Source organism: Gymnodraco acuticeps, unplaced genomic scaffold (assembly GCF_902827175.1).
Source record: "Gymnodraco acuticeps unplaced genomic scaffold, fGymAcu1.1, whole genome shotgun sequence".
In the NCBI taxonomy this organism is placed as follows: domain Eukaryota; kingdom Metazoa; phylum Chordata; class Actinopteri; order Perciformes; family Bathydraconidae; genus Gymnodraco; species Gymnodraco acuticeps.
Genome location: NW_022992265.1, coordinates 3,540,138 through 3,567,008, shown reverse-complemented (window position 1 = coordinate 3,567,008; position 26,871 = coordinate 3,540,138). Strand labels below are relative to the sequence as shown.

Sequence of the window (26,871 nt, the reverse complement as noted above, 5' to 3'; positions counted from 1 at the left end):
AGAAAAAAGTGGTTAGTATGGGATTTGAGGCCAATTGAAGTCTGCTTGCTTTCTAGCTTCATTATTTGGAAATAAAACATTCACTAGCCAGATTTTGCAAAGCTTGAAAACCATGTAAAAATAATTTATCAGTATGATGCGAAATAAATGAGAAAATGACTGATTCAACTTTGGCTCTTATCTCTCTCCACTGAAAAATAAATCTACGTATTTAAGGTCATTGCCTTGTGAATACAATTGCAGTTAGCACTTAAACATGTCTTTATTGAAAATATAAAATGTATTTTCAAGAGGTAGTTCATTTCATCTCAAACACTGACTGCAGAAAGGTTTTTGCACATATTACTGCATGGTACTTTTTTGCTATTTGTCACATAGTTTTAGAGGGCTGAAGGGCATGAAGGTGCAAAGCTGCTATATGTTCCTATCCACTGACTCCATCCAGCACCTAGTGGAAGCACCACAGGGAGCTCCAAGCAGCCACCATGCACACCTCCAGCTAAGCTGAGCTCATTAGCTGGAGCTCACCAGAGGGGAAAAACAGATTTTCTCCTTGCTGTGTGACTTGATGGGGCAGGGGCAATAACTCATGGGTACTAAATACTCAAATGACTGAATTTGGACTGAGTTGACATTTCAAATGTGAGTTTATTGACCGATGAGACAGCAGCCTGGCCACAACTACAGTCCAAAGTTGGCCCAAGTATGGAAGGTCCAAAGGGAGGAAGCGATCAATTTTCTTTAAAAATGAAATCCTGACATTTATCATTTTGAAGATTCTTTGCTTTTCCTAAATGACAGTTTTATTATTTATATCTATCTAAAGACTGTTTATCTGGCACACTGTAGGCCCAAAATCTAAGAATAAAAAAAGAAATAGTTCTCACACCGTTAAAAGTTATGCCAATGACGAAATCTGCTCCATAATTTGTTCTATTTAAGATAAGTGTTATTGTACTGCAAAATAAAGACTACAATATTATACATGACTAGCTTTTCATAATGAAATGTATACCCCGGGATAAGATCATTTTTATAGGAGTGAGAGTAGGGTTACATAGACACAAACATGTACCATGAGCAACGGATTTAGCACAATGTCATACATGAGAGAACATAAACAATTTGATTCTGCTTTATTTGAGCCCTCATACAGTATAACATACTTTCAATCCAAGCAGTGCTAATCTCATTCAGTGAGTGTCTATAAACTATCTTTTGTCCTCATTCATTTAAAATCAAAGGCAGCACAGACTCACAGAAATATTCACTATCTATAATGCCCCATCCCCACATCATTAACAAATATTTGAACATAATAAAAAGACACGCATAGAATAATCTTGTCAAAGAGAGAATTATTGCTCCTTGGTCCTCAAACTCAGAGCTGATGTGTCAGCATGAAAACACGGAGAAGAGTTAAGAAGAGTTTTTTTTTTTTAAAGCCTGGCCCTGGGCCTATTTTTCATATCTTAAGAATTCACACAAAGATTGATGAAAAATGGATGCAAAGGATCCTGAGAGAGGTGGGGGATTACAGAACAAGCCCACATTAAGCTTTTTAGAACCCACACATCTGAAGGCCCTGAGCTGCAGAAAGGCTCGGCTCCTCTGGCTGCCAACCCCGAACACGCTGAATCAACCACTGGCTCCATTCACTCGGTCACCGTCTCAAGGTGACTTTCACATCTTTGAAAAGGTTTATGAAGGAAAAGGGTGCTAATAAATAGTGCAAATACCCATCTGTTTGTTTTGTGCATATCCTCATACGGAAATAAAAAAGTATTTATCCAATGGCCAATTGATTTACAAGTAAAATACCCTATTATGTTTCAAGGACATTTTTCAGCTGAAATGCTCCAAATAAATAATGTATTACCTATTCCTCTATTATACCAAATGATTCATCCATTTAAACTATTTAGTTAGCAGACACAAATGCTCCTTATGCCTAGAACCTCCTGACAAACACCAACCAAAATGGCAGCAAGGGTAAACGCCTGCAGCATGTGTCCTAAAATGCAGACACATTTCACTCAGTCAACTCCAGGTACCAGTTGGATAGCAGGCATCTATCTAAACAGCATTATCTACAGAGTGAGCTGAATGTTTTATGAGGCAAAGTTGAAGAGAAACACATACAAACTAAACAAGAAAAAAGGCTCTCCTTGATAAAGATGCAGAAGTGAAAGTGGAACAGAAGAGGCAGCATCTTCGCCTCGATAGCCAGTATCAGTAAGCTTCCGTCAACCTAATAAGAACATCATGGTCGGACTGTGATGGCTGATAGCGCTGCTGCTTGATTAAAAGCAGCCTGTGTTTCACACTAGGATCAGGGCTAGCCTCTGAGGTTCATTTCCTTCCAGAGGGGGTAGCAGAAAATCTTGACACAAACGACAAGACCAAACAAGCGGTGAGAGGCAGAGAAGACAAATGAACCGGCTGTGACATTGCAGCGCCCCTTTGGGCTTTTACAAATGACTCTTCATATGCCTCCCAGTCTCGGCACATGTCTGCTTCGTATCTAATGAGTGCTTTGGATATGAGGAGAGTTCAATAAGTAATGAAAGAAGAACCTTGTTCTCTTATTATAGCCCCCTTGCCTGACACTAAACATTGTATAATGTATTAGAAATTGCTGCACCACGACACACGCTTATTAAAAGCGAGCTTGAAAAGAGGCATTTGATACACTCAACAGTGGCTGTTCCTCTTTAATGTGCACTGGGATCATATTCTGGGTACAGAGGCAAGAGAAGAGATGCTTAATTAACAGGGCCTACAACAACAATCAATATTTGTGGTGTACACTAAGCACCAACAGAGCCTGCAGACTTAAGGCCTTTCAAGTTTTCCCTCACACTTTTCTAAATTAGCTGAAAATATGAGCTTTGCCAAAGACTGCCAACACTGAAACATCAAACCATTACTCATAATGCATTAAAATTCAACACCTGTCTGGACCAATGTGTAAAAGGTAAAATCAAGAGCCTTTGAGGAAACTTACATCCACCATTAATAACCCATTCTACGTTTTAGGAATATCAGATTAACAGCGAATCTGACTGCATGGCCATTTTGGTGAGCGATGTAATCTGTCATTTTTAGATCATGTCTCGCTTTTGACCTTGAACACATCACGCTTTATTAGATAGTCTGAGTGAATATAAAGAGTGGTATGTCATCTCCTATTTGGCCTCATTTATCAATCTCTTCATATGTTGCTAATACATTTTTATTATAAATTGTGAAGCCCCTAAATATTAGGGCTCATTCATCAGCCTTGTTTTCAAAGGTAAACACATCTGATGCAGCAACGGTGGCTTTTTAAGTCTCTTTCATGAGTTTAGTATCATATGCAGGGGTGCACATAACTGGTACGCAGGTACGCAACAATCTGAAATGCGTACCGTCACTTGTGTCACAAAGTGCATTTGCGTACCGACGTACTTGTGAAGCTTTTCCAGAAGGCGGTTAGATCACCGGACGACAGAGTCGGTCTCCGTGTGCACAGACAGGGCTGCTGTTAACGTCGGTCTGTACAACGTAATTGTGCCAAAACTACGCCAACCGGTTGCGGAGGGAGACTCCCCCCCTTCACTGGAGAACTGCGCTACAACAGCTGATCACAACGTTCACGCTCTGTGGTCACGAAGTACTCCACTAGCCTCCCCCGTCGACTTTCCTGAAGTACTCCACTAGCAACCGCCCCCCCCCCCCGTTGACGTTCGCGATACAGGGGGCTTCATCAAATAACTGAGTGGAGCCAGAAGTTGGAGTACCAAACACTGACTCTAGGTACTCATCTGAGTACCTCACTGAGAAAGCTATGTGCACCCCTGATCATATGTAACATTTAAATGCAGCTTTTAATCCCCACAGTATAATTTGGAGTTGAACTTGCTGTAATCAGTGGGCAGTTTCCTGGCTTTTGTATTCTGGACCCCACTAAAAGGTTCTGAAAAAAACTGAATGTCATTTAATTGCAATACAATTAGAGTAGCATCAAGTCAATACAAAAGGAAAGAAGTCCCGCCATGCTGGTGTAATGCAGGTGTACAGTGACTAACACAAAATGAACAGCAGGTATGCTAGAACTGCTACTGTGAAGCAGGAAGAAACTAGAATGTGATTTTTTTTACATACATGGAGCACAACTTTCTGTATTACAAAAGAGCTTATGTAATAAGAAACTTCTATAAAAGACTTCATGAGTTGTTATTGCTCAACTTAAATTGCGGTTTAAAATACTAATGCCATAAATAGACTTCATGCAAGTTTAAACCATGTGCTTTGATTCAAATCACCAAACCTATCCATGCACAACATGTTTTGATGCAGATACCTAATGCTAAAACTAACAGTTGGTCTTGATTATACATCTTAATGTGAAGTATTACATGAATAAATGTCTTATTACATTTTGACAAACATATCTCATATAAGTTTATTTTAAAGTTCAACCTTTTAAAAGGTCCCCTATTATACTGTTTGTCTTCAATATATTATAGGTCTCAGATATATACAAACATGTCTCTGAAGTGTTTGGCTGAAATACCAAACAGATCGTGCATTGCAGCATCCCATAAACCCCTCTGTTTCAGGCCTGTTTAAAAAAATGCTGATTCTCTGTCTGTTACTTTAGATGAAAATAAGGAGCCACTCCCCACGCCCCTCTGCGTTTAAAAGAACAAAATGGTGCTCTAGGTGGAGATTCAGGTGACAAAAAGTGAGCGAATATTTTTTCCTGAAACTTTCAGAATCTTTTACACAGAGGGGAGTCAGGGGACACATGTTTATGTATAAAAGACATGGAAACGTGGATTTTGCATAATAGGGCACCTTTAAGGACTGAACCTTGTGCATGCAAACCAAATCCATACATACTGTACGGTACACTACAGGGATGCATTTAAACAAACCTAAAGATGACGTCACAGTAAACTGTTGAATCAGACGGTGGGTACCTTGAGTAGTTGAAGAGGCGGCTGTCCCACAGCTTGTGCTCCCCCCTGGGTGGAGAGTGGAAGAAACACGAGTCGGAGCCGTCAAAGCGGTTCAGGCCGTCCTCCGTGTTCTGTGAGGCGTGGCTGTGAACGACATCCAGCAGCACCACGATGCCCATCGAGTGGGCCACATCTATCATCTGCTTTAGCTCCTCCGGGGTGCCGTAGCGACTACAGATACACACATACACATATTTGTATTAATTAATAATTAATAATTCCTTACATTTATTATAGCGCTTTTCCAGATGCTCAAAGCGCTTTACAAATACACATTACACGTATCATACATGCAATGGACATGTACTGTGGACAATACCCACAGGAGCAAGTTCAGGTGAAGTGTCTTGCCCAAGGACACAACGGCTTTACAGACGCAGCAGCGGCGGGTTTCACCCCTTGATCTGATGATCATTGCACAGCGCACTGCGCCACACCGTCCATCTTCACGCCTCGAAGTCATCGAGGCGCTTTTACAAGTACACATTAGTATCATACATGTACTGTGGACAATACCCACAGGAGCAAATCCGGGTGAAGTGTCTTGCCCAAGGACACAACGGCCTGATGCAGTGGCGGCAGGAGCGGGTTTCGAACTGGAGTTCCCCAGCACCACCCTTGATCTGATGATCAGATGCACAGACCACTGCGCCACCCATCCTTAAACCCTCTCCATTTCTTGGCCTTAACCTCAAACATACCTCTAATCCTTTTCTTGACCCTATATCAGAATCCTCATGTCAGAGTTACCCTTAGAGGATGAATGGACGACCAACTTCCTGACAACACTTAACCACTCAATCTATTTCTAAAGCCTAACCAAAATACTAGACCTGTATTTGGTCTAGCCTAACCAAAATACTAGACCATAATACCTCACCTGTCTCCTAAAATAAACCTGGTTTGTCACTTGTGCAAGGTGATGATGACCTACACATATGTCCTTGGCTTTGAGTTTATTTTTCATTACATTTGCATCACAGTGACAACACTATTGGATAAAATGCAAGGGCACCCACTTGATTTACATGTTGTCATTAATATGCATATTTTCCCTGGATGTGGATTCAAATGTCCAGATGTCTATATTCAAAGAGAATATTATTCTGCAAATGTGATCTTCCTTTTAAATAATTTTTTAGTTATCCATTCTTTCATCATCATTTTCAAAATGTGTAGATCTTATGTTGTAATAATCATCAATTCAACTTTTTGATTCAGTTTACATAGTGCTTTTATAATGTGTACAGATTATTCTTGCTTTTTAGAGAGTTTTCTTATATGGCATTGCACGGCTCTACGTGCATCTGCTAATTGCCCAACTGGGAATACGATTAAATTAAATGATAACAGTAAGCATTTTATGGATTTCGAATAATTTGATATCACTTCTATAGCATTTAAATGTACAGTGTCATAAGAAACACACTATTGAACTCACAATACACTCCACAGAGTAACAGTATGTATATTCACCTCCATATACTATCCTACATATCTTTGTGTACACTGCTCATATTGTCCAAAAAAAGTAGGTCTGTCATTCCGGCTATCATTATATCAGCCTTCTTGCAAAACAGGACACAGCGACAGTATTACCCCGCTTCCCGGTATTTGGCTGCTCGGGTTTTAAATGACACTGAGAGATCGATCATGGGTGAAATTACACTATATACATTACACTCTGGGTTTAGGCTCAACTCTAAGCAAGGGAGGAGCAATCTCTGAGAGAAGATAAATACTCGTCCAAGACTAGTCCACTTTTATCTACTCCTTCCACTCTCTGGATTAACAGCAAATGTATTTACAGAGAGATTATTGCTGGCGACTATTTTCTATAAAGTTGGAAGTTGCTCGCTCAGTTTTTAAACCTCACAATAACACACCCATTTCTCTGGAACCATTTATATTAAAGGGGCATTTACTGCAGGTAACAAATGTTCTGTATAATTATACTCCTGGTTAAGATGAACGGAATCATCTTGTTACGTTGTTTCAATAAAGAAGACCAGAAACGATGTCTCCCGGCACGGTAGCACTGAACTCCTGATGGAATGTTGCCTTCCATAGAATTTAAAATGCACACTGGCTAAAATGTACATGCATTGTTTCTTCTGAATCTCTCGATTTTGGTGAAGGAATGGTGGACTTCACCACAAGTGTTGAAAACGATATGACTTGAATGGCTCACGCTGAAAGAAAGCTTTACACATTTTATTTGTACATAACAACTTTGCAATCAAGAGTGAACAAAATGTATTAATCATACAGAATTGTACACACAGTTACCTGGAAGCAGCAAAGAAACTTGTGATCTGATAGCCAAAGCTTGCATAGTAGGCGTGCTCCATGATAGCCATCATCTGAATACAGTTGTAACCTGCAAAAAGAGTGAGGAGGGACATTAAAACAATATTCTTATTCGTCTAAATGATAAGAATATTTTCTTATCATTTAGAAAATGATAAGAAAACTAAATCATGTTTAATCATAAAAACGAAATGATCATAAAATATGTGTTCATAACATGTGGCAGCATGATACAATGTAGACATCTTGGTGTTTTTTGTTTGTTATTTAAAGCATTGTATCCTTTCTATTTGGATAGCCTTATTTCCTTTATTAACTGTTATTCTCATCATCTTCTCTTTACTTAAATGGTAAATGGACTGTACTTATATAGCGCTTTATCCAGTCTTTAAGACCCCTCAAAGCGCTTTTACATACTACATGTCGTTCACCTATTCATACAGAGCAGTGTATGTTAGGACATGCACTAACATGCATACACATTCACACACTGTTGGCCATGCCATCGGGAGCAACTCAGGGTTAAGTATCTTGCCCAACGATACATCAACATGTTGACTGCATGGGCTGGGATCGAACCCACAAAAAGAAAGACGACTGTACTCCCTCGCAGCCACAGTCGCTCTTAAGATTTTTTTTAGAAGTAGATGGGGCCCACCCCCACAAAGGCAGTACTCGCAACAGGAAAATATTGCATGTTTCCGCCCCTTTGATTCAGATTCCCTGCAAACGTTTGTTTCTTCCCACAAGTTTGATCAACATCAGGTCATTAGTACATCAAGTACGCTGTTGGTTAGACACAAAAGCTAAACAAATAAGAGCAATATGTTTATAAAAAATCGGTTCTGATGTGATTTGTCTCATTAATATGATACAGCCAGCATGTGGTAACTGTAGGACTCAATACCATTTGACCAGTGTCAGTCATACTGTATAAGTGAGCTCCAGGTGTCCTTTTTTGACACAAGCTCTAGTATCCTAAAGACAAGCAGCAGCTACAGGGAAACACCAGCTATCAGAGTCAGGAGGTCATGTACAACATTTCAAACAACCCACCAAAACTGCTTCTATGAATAAGAGAACAACAGGCTTTTAAACTCTCACTGAGCACTCCATAGGGAGGCCCTGCGGTTCTTCACTGTTGTGTGGAGCATATTTTTTTATTTATATATCTTCTTTTCAGGCTGGAGAGACAGAGAGAAAGAAACGCTGGCTTCTGAAATGGTGTGACAAAGCACTGGGGTGAGCTGAATTTTTTTATATTTATATATACAGAGCGTATATACTCCACAGTGGAGAAAATGAAAAGGCAGGCAGAGGCAGCCGTCACGAGAGACAGTGGAGTTTAGCCTCCTGGAGAATCCTATTGTGCAGATTCGCTCAGCTGCTGCAGGTGGGGTTTTCGACAGAATTTACTCTGGCAGTTCTCTTTCCCACAAAACAGGATGACACTGCCAAGGAAACAGCGTTTATCAGATTGCTCCTGGTTTGCTATCTTTACTTTTTAATAATGTGTGTACAGCAGGCTGCTTTAAATGCTAAATAATGCCACATCTCATAAGAGCAGGATTGCAAACCAAAACAGGGATATTTTCCTTAAGGCTGAATTCACATTTAAATCTTGAGCTTTAGACTTCCAGTCTGAGCAGAGCCATGTGAGGTCGCATTTCTCGAGCTCCTCGCCAGAATCAGAATATTTATATTAGACAACTACCCTCTACACTATATTCAAGCAACTTTAATCTAAGCTGTTCTTCCTTGCCTCCGCCCAACAGTTTCATTTGAAATATGTCGTCTTCCTCTCGCAAAAAGGCGTCTGCTGCGCCAGATCCGAAAGCTAATAGTGCTAGCCCGGCTAAAGGTGCTGGGGCAGGGCCCCTAGCTGCTAGCGCAGCACGAGGTGATGAGACCGCCATTCTACGGGCCATTCAATCTCTCTGACCTGCTGAAGAAAATTGATGACAACGCCGAAATGCAGTCTAAAGAACTACGACGTGAAATAAGCCAACTGAGGGACGAGCTGAGACCCGCCGTTGACCGCGTCAGCAGCCGCACCAAGTCTTTGGAGGACCGGGTCGAGAGCCTGGATACTGCTGCTAATGATCACTCGGACCTCATTACCACTCTCGAACGAGACGTGCAGCAGCTAAAAAAGGACATGAAAATCTTCTCTGACAGGAGTGAGGACCTGGAGGCGCGGTCTAGGAGGTGCAACCTCCGCATCACCGGGATACAAGAAAAACGGGAGGCAGGGAAGAACCCAACTGACTTTGTAGCTAAACTACTCCAGGAAACGCTGGGCTTAGAAAAAGAGCCACTACTAGACATGCCATCGCACCCTACGGGAACGGCCCCAGGAGGACCAGCCACCTTTGTGGTGAGATTTCACTATTACCGGGAGAAGGAAGCGACCCTCCGCAAGGCAGCCACGGCCACAGATCCGACAACGTCACACGGAGACAGGATCAGAGTATTCCCCGACTATACCCAAGCAGTCGCGAAGCAGAGAGCCGCCTTCAGGGATGTGAAAGGTATGCTAAGAGGCTGTGATGGTGTCAAGTACGGACTGTGGTATCCCTCGGTTTTGCGGATCACAACGGCCAATGGAAAGCGACATAGTTTCACAGACCCGGGGGAGGCGAAGGACTTTGTTTTGAGGAACGTGGCTAAACAGAGCGGCTAAGATGCTAGGTAAGCTGACTGACGGACTAATGCAGCGCCGGATAGCGGCGTTGAATTTTCCACATGTACGTATATGGGGCTGTGGGCTAGGGCTTGCTACGAACGTTTGTGATTTTTCTTATTATTGTGTAATTTAAGCCAGCTCGCGCTGCTCATAGTAGCCCACATTTTATAACAGTCAGTTGGCTTACAGCCCGCTAGTTCAAGCAACTGCTCTCCTATACTCCTGGGGAGGTTCACGTTTTTCTGGTTCAACAATCAATACTGGATGTTTGCATATGTTGTCATAACTGGTTAATAAGTATGTTACTTTTACTGAGACCATGTTATGAATGTTCAACTTAGAGGTTTGTCTATATCTATTAGCACAAGGTTTATCTAAAGCTATTGATGGTTCTGGTGGGGCTCGATCTCGCCAGGTAAGCTGTCCACGTTGAGGTGCGAGTGTTATCGGGGGCGGGTAGCAGTCCGTCAGTTGGGGAGGGACCAGATCTTTATTGTGAATGTTGTTTCAATCACTTCAATTACAAATGGACCTTCTATTTTAGGTTCTCAATGGTGTTTATGTTCTTATTGCTGTGTGTTTTATTTCAGTTTTTTTAAGTTGACCCATCCCCCCTTTCCCTCCCTTCCTCTCCCTTCTGACAGGGGGCTAGATTACTGTCTAAGGTCCCACAATGACCCAGGCAAACAGGGCACCGAGTGTGGGTAAGGCGGCAACTACTTTGGTTAGCTGGAATGTTAGAGGTCTCAATCATCCAGTAAAGCGCAGCAAAGTGTTTTCCCACCTCCAGAAGCTAAAGGCAGACATAGTTTATATCCAGGAAACTCATTTACGTACTTCTGATCACTCTAGACTCAAGCGGGGTGGTTTCTCTCACATTTTCCACTCCAAATTCAACACCAAATATAGGGGTGCAGCGATCCTGATATATAGGCATGTGCAGTTTGTGGAATCTAAAGTAATTGCAGATACAAATGGCCGCTATATCATAGTGCAAGGTCAATTGTACAACACACCTGTTGTGCTTGCATGTCTCTATGCTCCCAACTCAGATGATACCGATTTCTTTAGCAATTTCTTCTCTCTGCTCCCGGATTTGAACTCCCATCACCTAATTTTGGGGGCAGACTTTAACTGTGCCCTCAATCACACTCTGGACCGCTCCACTGTCTCCTCTAGACCACTGTCAAACTCAGCTCGAGTGGTGAACTCCTTTGTTGAAGAATACGGGATGGTGGACCCATGGCGATTTAAGAACCCAACATCTAAACAATTTTCATTTTTTTCTGCAGCTCAGCAGTCATTCTCCAGAATAGATTACTTCATTTTAGACAAAAAGTTACTCTCTGTGCTTGAGGCCAGTGACTATGAGAGCATTGTTATTTCTGACCACAGCCCAGTGACCATGAAACTTTGTTTTCCAAACCATGTACCACCACAAAGGATCTGGCGTCTAAACCCACGATTATTATTAGATGAAGATTTTATTAAGTATACTTCCACGCACATCGATACCTTTCTTGAAATAAACCGTCAACTAGAGATGAGTATAGGCACTGTATGGGAGGCCATGAAGGCTTATCTTCGTGGGCAAATAATATCATATTCAATCAGTATTAGCAGAAAAAAGACAAAGCGAATGACAGAACTTGTTAATCAGATCAGAGACATTGATAGAATACACTCAACAAAGCCCTCTGCTGAACTGTATAAGGAACGCATTACAGTGCAGGTAGAATATGACTCTCTGGCATCCACCTACGTAGAGGACCTTCATCTGAGATCTAGGCAGACCCATTATGAACATGGGGAGCGGGCCAGTAAACTACTCTCCCATCAACTAAGGCAGTCGGCTGCAGACAGTTTAATTGCGGAAATTGGACCGGTAAATGGGGACACCATTTCAGATCAAAGGGGCATTAATGATCAATTTAAGAGTTTCTATGAAGATCTTTATTCATCAGAAGTCTCGGATGACTCTCTGACAACTAACTTTCTAAAGGACCTTAAGCTTCCAACACTAGATCCTGACGGTGTCTCGGCTTTAGAGGGGGACATTTCTAATGAGGAGATAAATCGCGCTATTAAAAGTATGAAAAGTGGAAAATCCCCCGGACCGGACGGCTTCCCTATTGAATTCTATAAAACATTTGCCGGCAAACTGACGCCTGTGCTGCGCGAAGTATATGCAGAGGCACTCCAGCAGGGTTCACTGCCCCCCACATTAGCTCAGGCGGTGATAACAGTCATCCTTAAAAAGGGCAAAGATCCAGCGAAATGCGACTCCTACAGACCAGTAAGTCTAGTCTGTTGTGATAACAAAATTCTCTCCAAAGCTTTAGCTCTGCGCCTTGAGACGGTTCTGCATAGAATCATCCACCCGGTCCAAACAGGGTTTGTAAAAGGCCGACAGCCTTTTGGGAATCTTCGGCGCCTATATAATATAATTTACTCAAATCCAGGACTCTCTCCAGAGGCCCTCATCTCTCTAGACGCACACAAAGCCTTTGATCGCATTGAATTTGACTACCTATTTGCAACTCTTGCTAAATTTGGCTTCGGCCCATGCTTTATCTCCTGGATAAAGGTCCTCTACTCTGCACCTCAGGCAGCAGTTCGCACTAATAATATAATTTCGAAATACTTCCGGATTCAACGGGGCACAAGGCAGGGATGCCCCCTGTCCCCCCTCTTGTTTGATATAGCCATAGAACCGTTAGCAGCTGCTCTCAGGAATCGGTCAAATTTTACAGGCATTCAGCGGGGAGGCTATACGCATAAGCTGTCTTTGTATGCAGACGATGTTTTACTGTACTGCTCCGATCCGCTTAGATTCATTCCGGCTGCACTCGATGTAATCACCTCTTTCGGCAAGGCTTCTGGGTATAAGATCAACATGACCAAGAGTATACTCTTCCCCATCAATGAGACTGCGGCCAAGCTTTCATTTAGCGAACTCCCCTTTAAAGTGGCCATTGACTCTTTCACCTACCTGGGAGTGTGTGTGACACAGGACTTTAAAACCCTGTTTAAAAAGAACCTGCAACCAGCTCTGGACAAGGTTAATGAGGACCTGAATCGCTGGGCGTCACTCCCTATTTCGTTGGCGGGCAGGGTGAACACCATTAAAATGGTTATTATGCCACGTATATATTGTTGTTAATGGGAAACAGTCTGACCTGTTGATCCAACAAAAGGGTGTACCCCAAGGATCAACTCTGGGCCCACTTCTGTTCTCTATTTACATAAATGATTTATCTTCTTGTCTCATTAATTGTTGTACTCACCTTTATGCTGATGACACTGTCATATATACATCCAAATCAGATTTTTCACAAATTCAGATCTCTCTTCAATCGGATTTGAATATCTTACAGGACTGGCTATCATACAATAAACTACTGCTTAAACAAAAAAAACTCTTATACCATGGTCTTTGGTACCAGGCAGAAGCTCAAATCCAAACCTGATATAGTAATAGCATGTAAGGATGGCACTTCTCTGCATAAAGTTGATAGCTTTAAATATCTTGGTGTATGGCTAGACTCTGAACTTTCATTTAAACTACATATAAAGCATGTAATACAAAAAGTCAATTACGGAATCTGTGTTTTACACCGCTCTCGCAATTGTTTTACGCTCAGTGTCCGAAAGAGAATTACTTCTCAACTTATTCTTCCGATTATGGACTATTGTGATGTTGTCTACCAAAATGCACATAAATCAGATCTTGCTCCACTCAACATAGCCTACAATCAGAGATGGGGTCGTTACTAAAAAAAAGTAATTACATATTACATTACATTGCATTTAGCTGACGCTTTTATCCAAAGCGACTTACAATAAGTGCGTTCGACCAACAAAATACAAACTTGAAGAAAACAGAATCATATAAGTACATCAGGCTTCATAGAGCAAAAACATTTCAAGTGCTTCTCAACTGGCTTTAGGTAAGCCAGCCCTTTATTAGTATATAAGTGCTTTGTTAATAGTTCTATTGCTCGAAGTGGAGTCGAAAGAGATGAGTTTTCAGTCTGCGCCGGGAGGTGATATTACATATTACTTTTAAAAAAAGTAATATATTACACTACTTCGTTACTCTACATAAAGTAACTCGTTACTTTACTCGCAGGGCCGGCCCGCCCCTCCCTACAGGCAGATCACGCAGACTGCGGCGCACCTACAGTGTAAGCGCGCCACAGTTTTGCCTCTGCGAGACTCCACTTGCACCCCCAATTACTATTGCATTAAGGAAGACATAACACAAGTCTTTCTTTTTATATGCTCTAAAATAGGCTACCAGCCACACAACAAGCTAACAGTCTGTGAAACGTCAAGACACTAATTAATGAAACCAGTTCAAGACGCATTATTCTTATCATTCTTTATGAGCGCAGTAACGGTAAGGTATCTAATGACTTATTTATTTAGTATTCCATAACTTAGTAACAGAGATGGTCAAACTAAAGTGGTAGAGACATGGCAGAATTCCTACAATGAAGCGGGACATTGAACTGTTCACCCGTGAGAGGGCGATCAACAAAAGAGAGCGAGCGGCCCCGTTGAGGGAGTTTACAGATGAAAAGACTCAGCCATGTTTATGCAGCACTGCACGTGGAGATGTGGTCTCACAAGTCGCGCAGATTACATAGGCCTACATGTATATAAACCTGCGGCGGAAACCCCTCTTGTCTGTCAGTGAGTGTGATTATTTTATAAAAGTAACGAAGTAACGCGTGTCGGGGCAATGTTAGTAACTGTAGTGTGATTACAGAATTATAAAAGTAACGTGTTACACTACTCCAGTACCAACAAAAACAATATTATTACAGTAACACGTTACTTTGAAAGTTACTTTGTAACGCGTTACAAAGTAACACGTTACTTAAATGGCCTTCTTTAAATGTAAGAAGACACGCATTGGCTTCAGCTGATATTAAATGCATTTATCTTAACTATCCCCCTTATTTAAAGCAGTATTTTGTACCCTACTCACCAAATCATCAAGTTAGACATTCTGTTCAGATTTATTTATCTGTCCCCTCTGCAAAAAAATTGATTGGCAGAAGAGCGTTCATGTTTAAAGCCCCAACTGACTGGAATACTTTACCTGCTGCTATTAGATCTCTTGCATCATTGGGTTTGTTTAAACATGCATTGTTATCTCACTTTCAACTGGTCTGTACTTGTTATAACTGATATTGATGAAACTGATTTGCTTGACTGTCTCAAATTGTAATGATTGTATGCATTGCTTGAATTTTACTGAACAGACTGTATGTGGTTTGTCTTGTGTGTCATGTTTTGCATTTTGTCTTTTTGTTTATGTATGTCTGTAAGTTGTTGCTATTGTCGGGACCCCCTTGAAAACGAGATGGTGCATCTCAAGGGGTTTATCCCAATCAATAACAATTTCTATATGTATGCTGTATTATTTTCAGTCAATTCCTGTTTTTCTCCCTAAAAAGGTTTTTAAAGACCTGGACAAATATATTTCCACTTTTATCTAGAATAAGAAAATTCCCCGTCTGCGTAAGGCATTTCTTGAGAAGAGAAAGTCAGAGGGGGGTCTTGCATTACCACATTTTTTACACTACTACTGGGCTGCCAATATCCATAAAATGGCATTCTGGATGAGTCATTTCCGGGAAGGGGGCGGTCCTATTTGGTCTAGCATGGAACAACACTCGTTCGAACCACTGGCCCCTGCCTCCCTGATGTGTGCTCCTTTACCACTTAGTAGAAAATATCACTCGAACAACCCTGTGGTCAATAGCTCTCTTAGGATATGGTCACAGTTCAGGAGGCATTTTGGATATAGACAAACTATCTCCTCCATCCCCATAGTTCGCAATCCGGCTTTCAAACCAGCCCTGATAGACTCCGCTTTCCAGGTCCCGGAAGGAACTTAAGTGTGTTGCTGATCTGTTCTACGAAGGGGTATTCACATCCTTTGAACATTTAGTCAAAGAATATGACATCCCAAGGAATCATTATTTTAGATATTTACAAATTCATGATTATACAATAAAACAATGTCCCTCCTTCCCGGCCGCCCCACCTGGTGGATGGATGGAAGACTGCCTTGGCCTCAAACCTTGTCAGGGAGGCTATATCTCAAAGCTATATAATATTATTCAAGAAATCTCTAGCCCTTCCCTTAACCACCTTAAGGGTGCCTGGGAAGAAGAAATGGGCATAGAACTAACCGATGAGACCTGGCGGTCTGCAACTGAGAACATACATAAAGCTTCCATCTGTGTGAGGCATGGAGTACTTCAATTTAAAGTGTTCCATCGATTACATCTGTGCAGGAGCAGGCTTGCCAGGCTGTACCCTGAGGTGGATCCCACATGCCAGAGGTGTCATTGTGCCACGGCTACCCTATTGCACATGTTTTTCTCCTGTCAGTCCATTGCCCCATTTTGGTCTTCTATATTTGAAACGTTTTCATTGATGTATGGCCAGAACATACAACCAAATCCCATAATAGCTGTGTTTGGAGTAGCCCCTGAGGGGGTCTCCCTCTCTAATTGCCAGTCAATTCAAGCATAATTTCAATCCGTTTATTAATGCATGTTCTCTATATATTATAATTTAACAAAGATGAGATAAATATTATCTTGAAGAAATATGTAGGAAAATGTTTATTTAGTTGAGTTTATGTTCACAATCACCTCATGATAGTTTGTTTTCATCTGATAAAATTCAACTGAGTCGAAATGGCAACATTCAATACATAAAAAAACGGAATTTGACATTAAACTGAGAACAGCTGTAACTGTCAGTCATTAGCATATTTAACAGATGTTACACCAAACAATAGGCTCAAAGTCAAGTCCGGACAGCCAACATCTCTGAAGGCTATACTGAACTAAAGCAGATAAAGAAAATATATATATATTAACACTAACAGACAAATTGATTGAAAAAAAAAACAATTGTCATAATCCTTTTGTAGTCACATTTTCCAGCCCTACTGTAAGTACAAGTCTAAATGATGCTCTCTTCTCTTGGAAGATGGAAAGTAGACAGATTATAAATAATAACTTTGGTTTGGTTCTTTAAAAAACATTGTCCAATCATCAGTGAGCCCTTCAGGTCATGCGAGTAAAAAGGATGTTGACTTGCTGTTGTGGCTTTGTGGGAATGTGACAGCTCTACCATAGAAAATACAACTACTGTACAGGAGAAACGGCTAAGGACCAGTGTTGACAAAGATGGCACAGGACACTGGTAGTTATACAAAAAATGTCTCTCAATCTCCTGGAATAGGATTTTTCAAACTACATTGCTGGCTCTGATTTAATGTGTACGGAAAAACACAAACATCACCTTTATGGTTCACTTACTCTTCGTACTTGACTTGAGAAGGTATAAAATGTTCTCAAGTTGAGTAAAAAGAAAAAGCTCTGGCTGACACTTATATGAAGGGGATCAGAGCAGGATGATGTTCTTGTAGTTTTTAAGGACTTGAGTAGCCAACTAAATAATAGGGAAGTCAAAGGGAAGAGAGTAATCTCAGGGTCTTATGTCTTACCGGCATCTCTTATATGAGGCAGCACGTTGGTTGTGAAGTTGGTGTACGTGGCAACCTTTCCCTCGGGTGAAGCGATGCCCACGTGAGCCTCATAGATTCTCAGGCCCTTGGGCTTCTTTGGCCGAGGGTGGATTTGCTGGAGAGGGATTCAAAATCATGACAGCCATTTTCCTAAAAGTACCTTGAAATACAGTCCATTTTATGAGTAATCATGAGCAAAAAGGTCAAAGACACAGTGTGGGTTTTCTGGGTCTCATCCCACCACAGAGGCTGTAAATGGTTGTGCACATGTTCAAATGTCTATGATTTAGCCTGTCTCTGTTACACAATAGGAAAATGATTTGTTTTATGTAAAGCGCTTTGAGCATCTGGAAAAGCGCTATAATAAATGTAAGGAATTAATTAATTATTATAATTTATACATAGACCAAATGTCCTGATGGCTACCCACCAGACCTTGTGAACAGGCTATTTGAAGTACATGATTGAGCCACTTGTAAATAAAGGGAATAAACACCCAGTAAGAGGGCTTCTCTAATTAAAATGGTGCCAAATAACAAGCGATAAAGAAAGTAAATAGCCTCTTATTATTTTGCTTGTCGACACTTGTGATGAGGGCATCTAGTAGCATTGAGTCACATTCAGACCCTCTCAGCATCAAGCAGCACTTTAACCACAAATAACCTTTTGTCTATCAATTATTCACCCTTTGTTACCTAGAAAACTGGAAGAAAACGCTTTTCATGCACTTATCCGGAGAATGTTATGCACACTAAGCGGAGGAGTCTTGATGAATGGAAGTGAATAGGGTCTGCGTTTAACAGTAGCACATTAGTATCAAATCAACCCTTTTAGTATGATCCAATTGTGATTTATTCAGTATTATGGTCAATACTTTCAACCCATGTTTGCCAAAATCTTTTGCATACACAGGCATTCGGATACACGTTTTCTTTAAGAAATCAGGGTATCAAAGGGTTAGTAAATAATAAACAAATGGTCATTTTAGGGATGAAGTATTCCTTTAAGAAAAGGCAACAACAGTATATGATATACAATGCTGATTTTTAATGTTTAAAGTGTTTGTTCCACACTGTAAGAAATTAATTGATTTAACGTTTTCACCATCAAACCAAAAAAGTTTTGATGAGGTTTTTCAAATGAAGCCTCAATGTTTTCACCCCCCACAAAATCTGCTCAAATTGTTTTCAATGCTGGCAGCTCAGAATGCTCCTACTAACAAAACATGAAAAATAAACTAATCGCTCTAAGATTGATTGCACAGCACTGGTGTTTTTCAAATTCAGAATTTCCCCCAGGGGTTTGTATTTTTTACTTTGTTCTTTTCGGAATAAAAAAAAATTGAAATATGAATAGAAATTTAAAACGAAAAACATAAAAAAACATTCAAATCAAAACTCACAGTGTAGGGATTAGGTGGATCCCAGTGAACCCAGTCGTAGATGACAGATTTCTCATCTCTGGTCACATATTTAGCCCAGGGCGAGATGCGGTACAGACGTTCACCTTCCTCCGTGTGAACCACCACCTGGGAAAAGTAGACAAATGAGTGTTATGTTATGGCAAGGGCACTTAAACAATGACAGAGAGAGGGGACACTTTACATAAGAGGAAGGTCACACACACGTTGTATAATAAGCAGAAAGGATAGGGTCCGCAATAAACATCATAAAGGATGGAGGACTAAATAAAAATAGCATTCAACTGAAAAAATATGATTGCAATAATGCAAAGAATGTATCATCATTGCAAACTAGTTTAAGAGGCCTAGCCACAAATCAACAGACGCTGCGATGTCTTCTGGGTCTCCTGTGTGTTTCAGTCCCTGGACATTTTTGATTTTAAAGTCAGCATTTATTTACATCTTCCAGCCATGAAATGCTTACATCATAAAACTGTGCTGCTCCTCCCCATCCATTACACAGAAAAGATGGTGCAGATCGCTCAACCAATAAACCAAACATCTTTCAAAAGTGCCAACATGAAAACCACCCGTCTTCCAGGAAGCTGCTCCCTGCTCTCCAATGCAAAACTCAAACCTATGCTCCCATAGAGCACCGAAGACGTGATATGGTGTAGAGGACAAAAGGCTACAGTATTGACCAGAACAGTTGTTGTGGTGAATCTAGATTCAATGGTAATTATGGATTGTTTTCTTTTTTTCCTGTTGGTTTTAACACGGTCGGGGAGCCAGGAAGCAATTTGAAAATCTAAATCATTATCCTTTGCCTCTCATCTATTATGTCTGCAATTTAGGATTGGAAGGGATTCAAATAAGAATAGTTTGCACATCTAACTGAAAAGTTACTTTCCCTCCATCAGTCAAATAAGAAAGGAGAAAGCCAGCATGAGAGTTGGATATACCCGGCTAGAAATCGATCCTGCAGTGTTACCCACAGTATGTGTTCGCCCTGTTTGGTCCCCTGCAGAAACCGGCATTAGAAGAACACAACTAATTCTGGCCATACCATTGTAAAGTAATGACCGCTCCAATGCCAGACCCCCCTCTGGGGTTTTTTCATTATGGTCAGGCCACCTGGGGTTTAGCTGCCTGGCTCCCCTTATGACATGCTTCACAGTTTATAGGATTAAGAAAAGATAGTTGGATAAATGGACTGGCAAAAAGCCGGACAGAGTGGTGGTCCTTCAGACAAATTGACCAGCATTAGGAATATTAAAGACAAAAGAGACTGGTGGGCAGGCAAGGGGGGGTGCTTGAACAGGAAGAGCCAAGCAATATGCGAGAAGTAAGGTGTGAATTAAAAAAAATAACAAAAGGGAGCGAATTGTTTAGATAACACCGCGGATCTCTAAAATCTTGCACGCTCTCAACAAAAGTAGATCATTGTTAATACTGTACCCAGACAAATGCTTGTGTATGGAGATAAATTGGACCCTGAACAAAGGGGGATAGAAGGGTAAGCTGCTCTACATGAGAGTGATTGGAGCTAGGCTTGTGCTTCCACGAGGGAGTGCTGTGGAACTAATTCTAAAGTGGAGCTCACAGCAAGACAGCCATTCACAGGCAGCGGGGGTGCACAAGGAAAGGCCAGGTGCCAGCTTTTCCATCTGCTTCTTATCGTCCTCAGACTGACCTCCGCTGACAATGGGAGCCGGGCAGCCTGTCCAGGGCGCAGAGGAGCGCCAACGATGACCCGGTCCCAAGGAGACTGGTGCCACGGTGCCATCCATCCCACGCCTGGCAACGCATGTCAGGATTAATTCTCATGCACACCGTTTGCTTGGGAGACAATGCATAATGGGGAGGTGTATCTTTTGCATTTTACCCTGATGAATTATTACAAGAGCTAAAAACCAATCATGTACCCCCACAGCGGGGAGTGTTCTGCTCAGACCAACGTGGCACAATGTCCTGAGGGATACCTGCCGCAGACAGGAGATGAAATAACTGCCATACGTCGGGCTCTTCAGGTGTATCTACCCTCCACTGTGCACCTTGTGTACATACAGTCTTCTCCCCTGTGCGCGCTGTAAGTATGACATGCTGTTGACGGCGACCTGCCAGGTTTTCACTTGGTCCATAAGACACCGTACATAACAGGGAATCTCCCTCACACATTGCGATGACAATCCCCGTCACACCACGGCAAGATGACACCCTCTGAGTGTGTGAAACTAGGCACAAAGATGTTCACTTCTCTACCTTGAGTTTGGAGTTGTGATCCACAGCTGGAGAGTTGTCATGCTTCGGAGGTAGAATCAGTTCCCACTTGCCAAATTCTTGCTTGGTGTAGGGGTGGGTGAATTTCTCCCAGGCATCTGTAGGGGAACACAGCAAGGAATTAATCACAGTGAATGTATTGGTTTACAACTTTGCCTATCGTCAATTAGCTCTGAACTGATCAAAGAAATCACTATGATTATTGATGGCAGAGCAGACTAAGCCAGTGCATTGATACCTTGTGTCCCTTTGGTATCCTTATAGGAAATAATCACAGAATTTTTTTATAATTAGTTGGTTTTTTCCATCTTGTTTATTACCTTGCGAGTCATGAGGTCTTGACCCCAGGATGAAAACAACAATTTCTTGTCTCCGTTTTGTACTGCTAATTTGCTCATAAGCCTGGCATACTTTTTATATAAAAACAACAGCTGTGCTGTGGGCAAAATACAAGATTTTGGCATCAAAAGCATTTTTATTTTTAAGTCTGTAGTCTGAATAGTGTTGACCAATAACAATTGAACATATTTTGGTTGCATGTCGTACGATTTAGCTTTTTTGGTCAACAGTTCTAGTCACCACAGTGGCTCTATTTCAATATTCTCCTGTGGGCCACTTAATTTTTCTGACCTCTACACTCTGTCTTTACACAATGTCTCCCTCTCTCTCTCTCACATGTTGTTTTTGTAGTTTTGCAACAGCAAGTAAAGCACCAGGCTCACTCATCTAAAATTCAAACTTAGCTGTTCATTGAATTGTATCTCTGAGGGAATAAACGAATGGTTTGCATTCATAACCTGCTGATACTGAATTACCAATTTTGATTAACTGACAGGAATATATCAGACATTAAAGCAGACGGCTTAGCATTACAATTTAGGATGTCATATTTTTCTGCCAGCCATATCTGTTTGCTATTCATGAGCAAAAACAACAGCAGGACAGAAAATGAATCACAGGAGATGCTTCAGGAGTGACCGGGCACAACACCAACACTTTTTACAGGCAGGCCAAGTCATATTTCTTCACAATTTATTTATCTCCCTTTGCTTAAACTTCTCTAAAAAAAGAAAAACAGTGCATTATGCATCCAACTTGCACCATATTCATGAATAGGGCTGCTGGGCTGTGTCCACATTTACTATGAAATTGAAATCAAATAATATGACTGAGCCGTGTCAAAATGTAATCTCTCGCAGAATTGAATGTTGGAATTGAGCTGCTGCCCAAGGTCCTCGGAAGATAATTAAAAAGGGAAAAGGAACAGGAGAAATATGGAAAGAGGGAATGGCAGCAACAGAACTAACTAGCACAACAAATGTGTAGGGACAATAAACAAATAAACAAATCTCCGGTTTGCACACAGTATCAATCTGAAGGTATTACTATTAGCATTTGCTTTCCTTTATCATCACCTGCAGGGTGCCAGTTCAGAAGGGATGTGGCACAGAGGCAAGTGTGGGTGCACTGCTGTGGCATGGCCAATGAAATCTGAGTTATGTGCACAGCTCTGAATTATTTCACCAGCCTTTTGTTATTCTTTTTTTTATATTTGTTTTGTTATTGTTGTTTGTCTGTTGAGGGTAAAATATTACTAGTGGCATGTGTAATAGATGCATTCATATATTTGATAAAGGAAATAAATGACACTGAGGGCTTGTATTACCTGGTACAGTATATATATTTGATATATGAGGGCAGGTCTCATTTAATCTTGGTAATGACGACAAAAATAAATGATCTCGCTGCATTTTCACCGCCGATATTAACTGGAAATAACACTCAAAAGACTATTAACCTGAAATTACTTTCAAAGTCGGGGCCGAAGGGAATACAGATTTCAGTGCAAACACAGAGGTTGCACTCTCTCAACAACTTTGCAGGCGATGATGAAATAACCAGCTACTAAAATATTAACAAACACATTCAAAAAGAACCCCCTTCAGTATGCAAGTTTATCTTTAGTAATCAATATTTTCCACATTTTCTACTCCCAGGTTGGTTCATCAAAAGGGCTGATAGCCTTGCACCAGGGTTCTCTATGCCTTTTCTTAATTTTTTTCCCCTTTGTGTTCAAGAGTTCAGAAATTTCACATTTCTTATTTAGTGCACTGTGAAGATATGCAACATTCCTGTTCGCAAGGAAATGTCTTTGTCCATTTTGGTCCCAACAGCGTTAGTAGCTCTATATTAAAGTGTCATTTCCTTTTTAGTTATCCGATTCAACTCTGAAATTTGTTTGCTATTATGCAATAAGGCATATTTATGATCTATTAGCTTGTTGCATGCTTGTTTTAAAAACACTTGCTGTGCCAAAAACAAATTTCTTCAAGAAAAATAATCACTATTTTCTAAAAAATTAACTGAAAAAAATATCTGTGGGAGGTTTAAGCTTTAGTTTTAGGGTGTTATCAACAACACCTTTCGAAGGAAGTGTAACTTTAACCAAAGAAAATGCATCCGACTGCTGACATGTTGTTCAGGAGCCGACAGCTCTTCTCAGGATACTTACTGAAGTCCCCGGTTAGGAAAAGGGCCTCTGCAGCCGGAGCCCACTCCCTAAAATGCAGGCTGTTGTCTGGCTGCCGCTGCACACCGAAGGTCTTGTAGCTTTGTGTGAACTGGTCATAGCCTCCTTCTGTCTCCTCCAGCTTGGAAAGCTGCTTCTGAAGCTGCTCATACCTTCAAACCACAGGGAAAACACACACATTATGAGTTAAATGGAAAAGCCACAGGTGAATACACAATCTGTACAATGAAGTCTAATTGATTTAAGTAATTGGCGATTTGATGACCCCCTGAAGAACCTATATTGCATTTAGGTCTGTCTGTTACACATGGAAGGGGGGGGGGGGTTGAATTAATAAAACATGTAGACAAGTAGTTTACGCAGCTTTCTTTCCAAACTGACTGTTACAGTATATATCAGGCCAGTGAGTTCAGGATTTGGTTTAGTTCTTATAAAAAAAAAAGATGATATAATATTGTGAACTATTAATAAAGTGTAATAGCTCACATCTACACATATGGTACGCCAATGGTGTTTGCCTCTTAATAATTGTTAATGTAAATTATAAGTATATTGTTGGTTTGGTAGCCACACACACGCGAAGATGTTCATCAGTTATTACCAGTAATGCTACAAGAAGCCGCCCCTCTATTCGACCCTGTCAGTGTTATCACTTATCACCCATTAACAGCTATTCATAACAATGCAGTTAGTGGTGAAAGCACTACCATGTCATCCCAACACAATCAGAAATCTAGTGTGATTCATTATTTCCACTCATTTCTGTGTCATTAACTGTGTTAAATTGAAGGGCTTGCCCATTTTTTTAAATAGTTATGACATTTTACAGTAGAGTTTTCTTTTAAGGCAATAACTAATAATCAATAAAAGTGATTTATCTTCAATAATGATGATTGGAGCAGGCTTTCTAAACTGAATGGATACATATTACTATAAATAAGCAAGTTTCTGATAAATGTAGTATTTGTGTCTCATAATAAATAAGTCACAAAGATTTTGAAACAAATTCAACTATTTGTTTTCTTTTTGCCCGTGTTGGAAAATGGTTCTTAGTTTGCACACATTTAAAACGTTTCCAGAACTTTGATGCACATTCGGTGCAGCAGTGTTTGGTAATGTGTCCACACTAACGTTATCTCTAGGAGGTCCTTCCTCGGGATGCAAACCTGCCGCCTTCCCTCAAGAATGTGTGGCTACAGGCCTATCCTGAGAGATAAACCTCTGTCTGTTACCTTCAACTGAGAAGGATAGACTAACTACTTTGCAATTTATCTCACTTAAGTTCCTGCAGCCAGCTGGTGTCCATATCAGATTCCCCCAGGTACAGAAAGCCTCTTTCTGCCAGCTGAGTTAAGTGCACTCTCTCCCCTATAGCCCTGAAGCCAAGCTCAGACTGGCCTGTGAATGCCCTGGGGCTGGTGATGATGGGCTGAAGTAACAGCGCCATTTCTCAGCAGCTGCTCCCTGTGTCGAGCATAGTGGATACAGACAGAACTTGCCAAATGTAAACCTTTAAAGTCCAACCAATGGTGCCACATGCTTCCTTTGCCACTCTGTCACCATTTCAAGAATATGCTGAAAGGAAGGACAGTGGGAGGATGCGCATAAGGGCAAAACACCACTGCCACAATATTAATAGGCATGAAAGTCATGCCTATGATTATAACAAGTGAGTTCCAGAAGGTTGGACCATTGGGAATAGTGAGACAAATCCTGTAAAGCTGCAGCAAGCAGGCAGGCAGGATGAGACCACACATCAATTGTGCCAAAAAGAAATATCATCATTGTGATAACAATGTTAGTTGAAAAGGAAGTATCGGTAGGAAACTGCACTTTAAAAAGCAACTATTATTGCCTTTTGTGTTCAGTTACATTTTTTATTTCTTCAATGAAAGAATATTTTAACAACAGCAATAGGATGTATTTAAGAGTGCAGCAGAAAGGTAGAACATAATATACTTAAATATATGTTTCTTTTATCTCAAAAATACCTGTTGCAATACCTTTTGCTTTTTTTTCTAATTTAGCGCAGCCCAGAAGCTATTCATTTCAGGAGGGGTGACTTGACCAGTTAAAGCACATTATAGTCTAAACTTTGATTTATTTTCTAATTATTGATGATCGGACAGAATCTGTCTTCAAGTACACTTTCCTGTGCCTATATTTGGATTTTTTTTATTATGATGAAGTTGTCACTTATTTCTTTCCTCCATGCCTGCACTCTCAGTTTACGGTTTTCAACAATATCAAGCGTGGCACTGCACATGGTATCCATAGGCAACCTTTGGCTGTAAAACACTCTCCCATCAAGCTGCAGAGAGCAGAGTCTCAGAGTGTGACCATTTCATCACATATGGCAGGCCTTTTTCTCAAGCGCTGTCCCTGAATACCTAATAGAAGCAGGACAATGTTAGAATAGAATAGCAGAACAGGAACTCAATACCTGTTCTCTTCAGTTAGAGAAGAATAGAAGGCAACATGCACACCACAACAAAAATGTTCTCACTAAAAGTTGTGTTTTTGTCCGACTGACTCCAATGTTCTTTCTGTCAACTCCTGAAGAATAAATATTTGCACTTTAGCAAAATGAGTCACTCTGTTAACCGGCTTGTTGCTACCTGTGTCTGTCTGTCGTTTGGAGCTGGGTCAGAAGCCTAAAGTCGGTTCATCAGAGTTTTTTTGTTGAAAATAGCTGCCTGCTGTGGCTATAAACAACACTGCAGAAAAACGTTACTAGAAGAATACTATACTGTAAAACCAAACAATCTATAACATTCCTTAGATCTGAAAGGAACATCACTACAAGCTACTCCAAATGTTCATAATGGCAGATTTATGAAATACACAAACGTATAAGATCATGACCCAATGTTTAAAAAGAATGATCTTATCCCCACTTCTTTATGGAACAAAGCAATTATTTCAGTTTCACTAAAAACACTGCTGCTCATCGTCAGGGAATGCACGACTAGAGACACAAACAATCCATGTGGCCAAAAATTACAATATAGTCTCGTCCTGTTCCCTTTTCAGTGGTAATAGAGCGGCAGGAGATTATAGATGTGACTCACAGATAACAGTCCTGGCTCTCTTATC

General features: G+C 40.9%; 1 protein-coding gene across 1 annotated transcript in view; it reads right to left on the bottom strand.

Annotated features, from left to right (window-relative positions):
- gbe1b (glucan (1,4-alpha-), branching enzyme 1b) overlaps positions 1 to 26,871 on the bottom strand; it is a 118,000-nt gene that overhangs the window by 72,134 nt on the left and 18,995 nt on the right. The window contains exons 2-7 of the mRNA XM_034207095.1: positions 23,758 to 23,927; positions 21,228 to 21,343; positions 18,966 to 19,091; positions 17,543 to 17,678; positions 7,296 to 7,386; positions 4,968 to 5,177 (exon numbers count right to left, since the gene is read on the bottom strand). Coding sequence (XP_034062986.1) covers positions 4,968 to 5,177; positions 7,296 to 7,386; positions 17,543 to 17,678; positions 18,966 to 19,091; positions 21,228 to 21,343; positions 23,758 to 23,927 — 849 coding nt within the window. The remainder of the gene's footprint in view (positions 1 to 4,967; positions 5,178 to 7,295; positions 7,387 to 17,542; positions 17,679 to 18,965; positions 19,092 to 21,227; positions 21,344 to 23,757; positions 23,928 to 26,871) is intronic.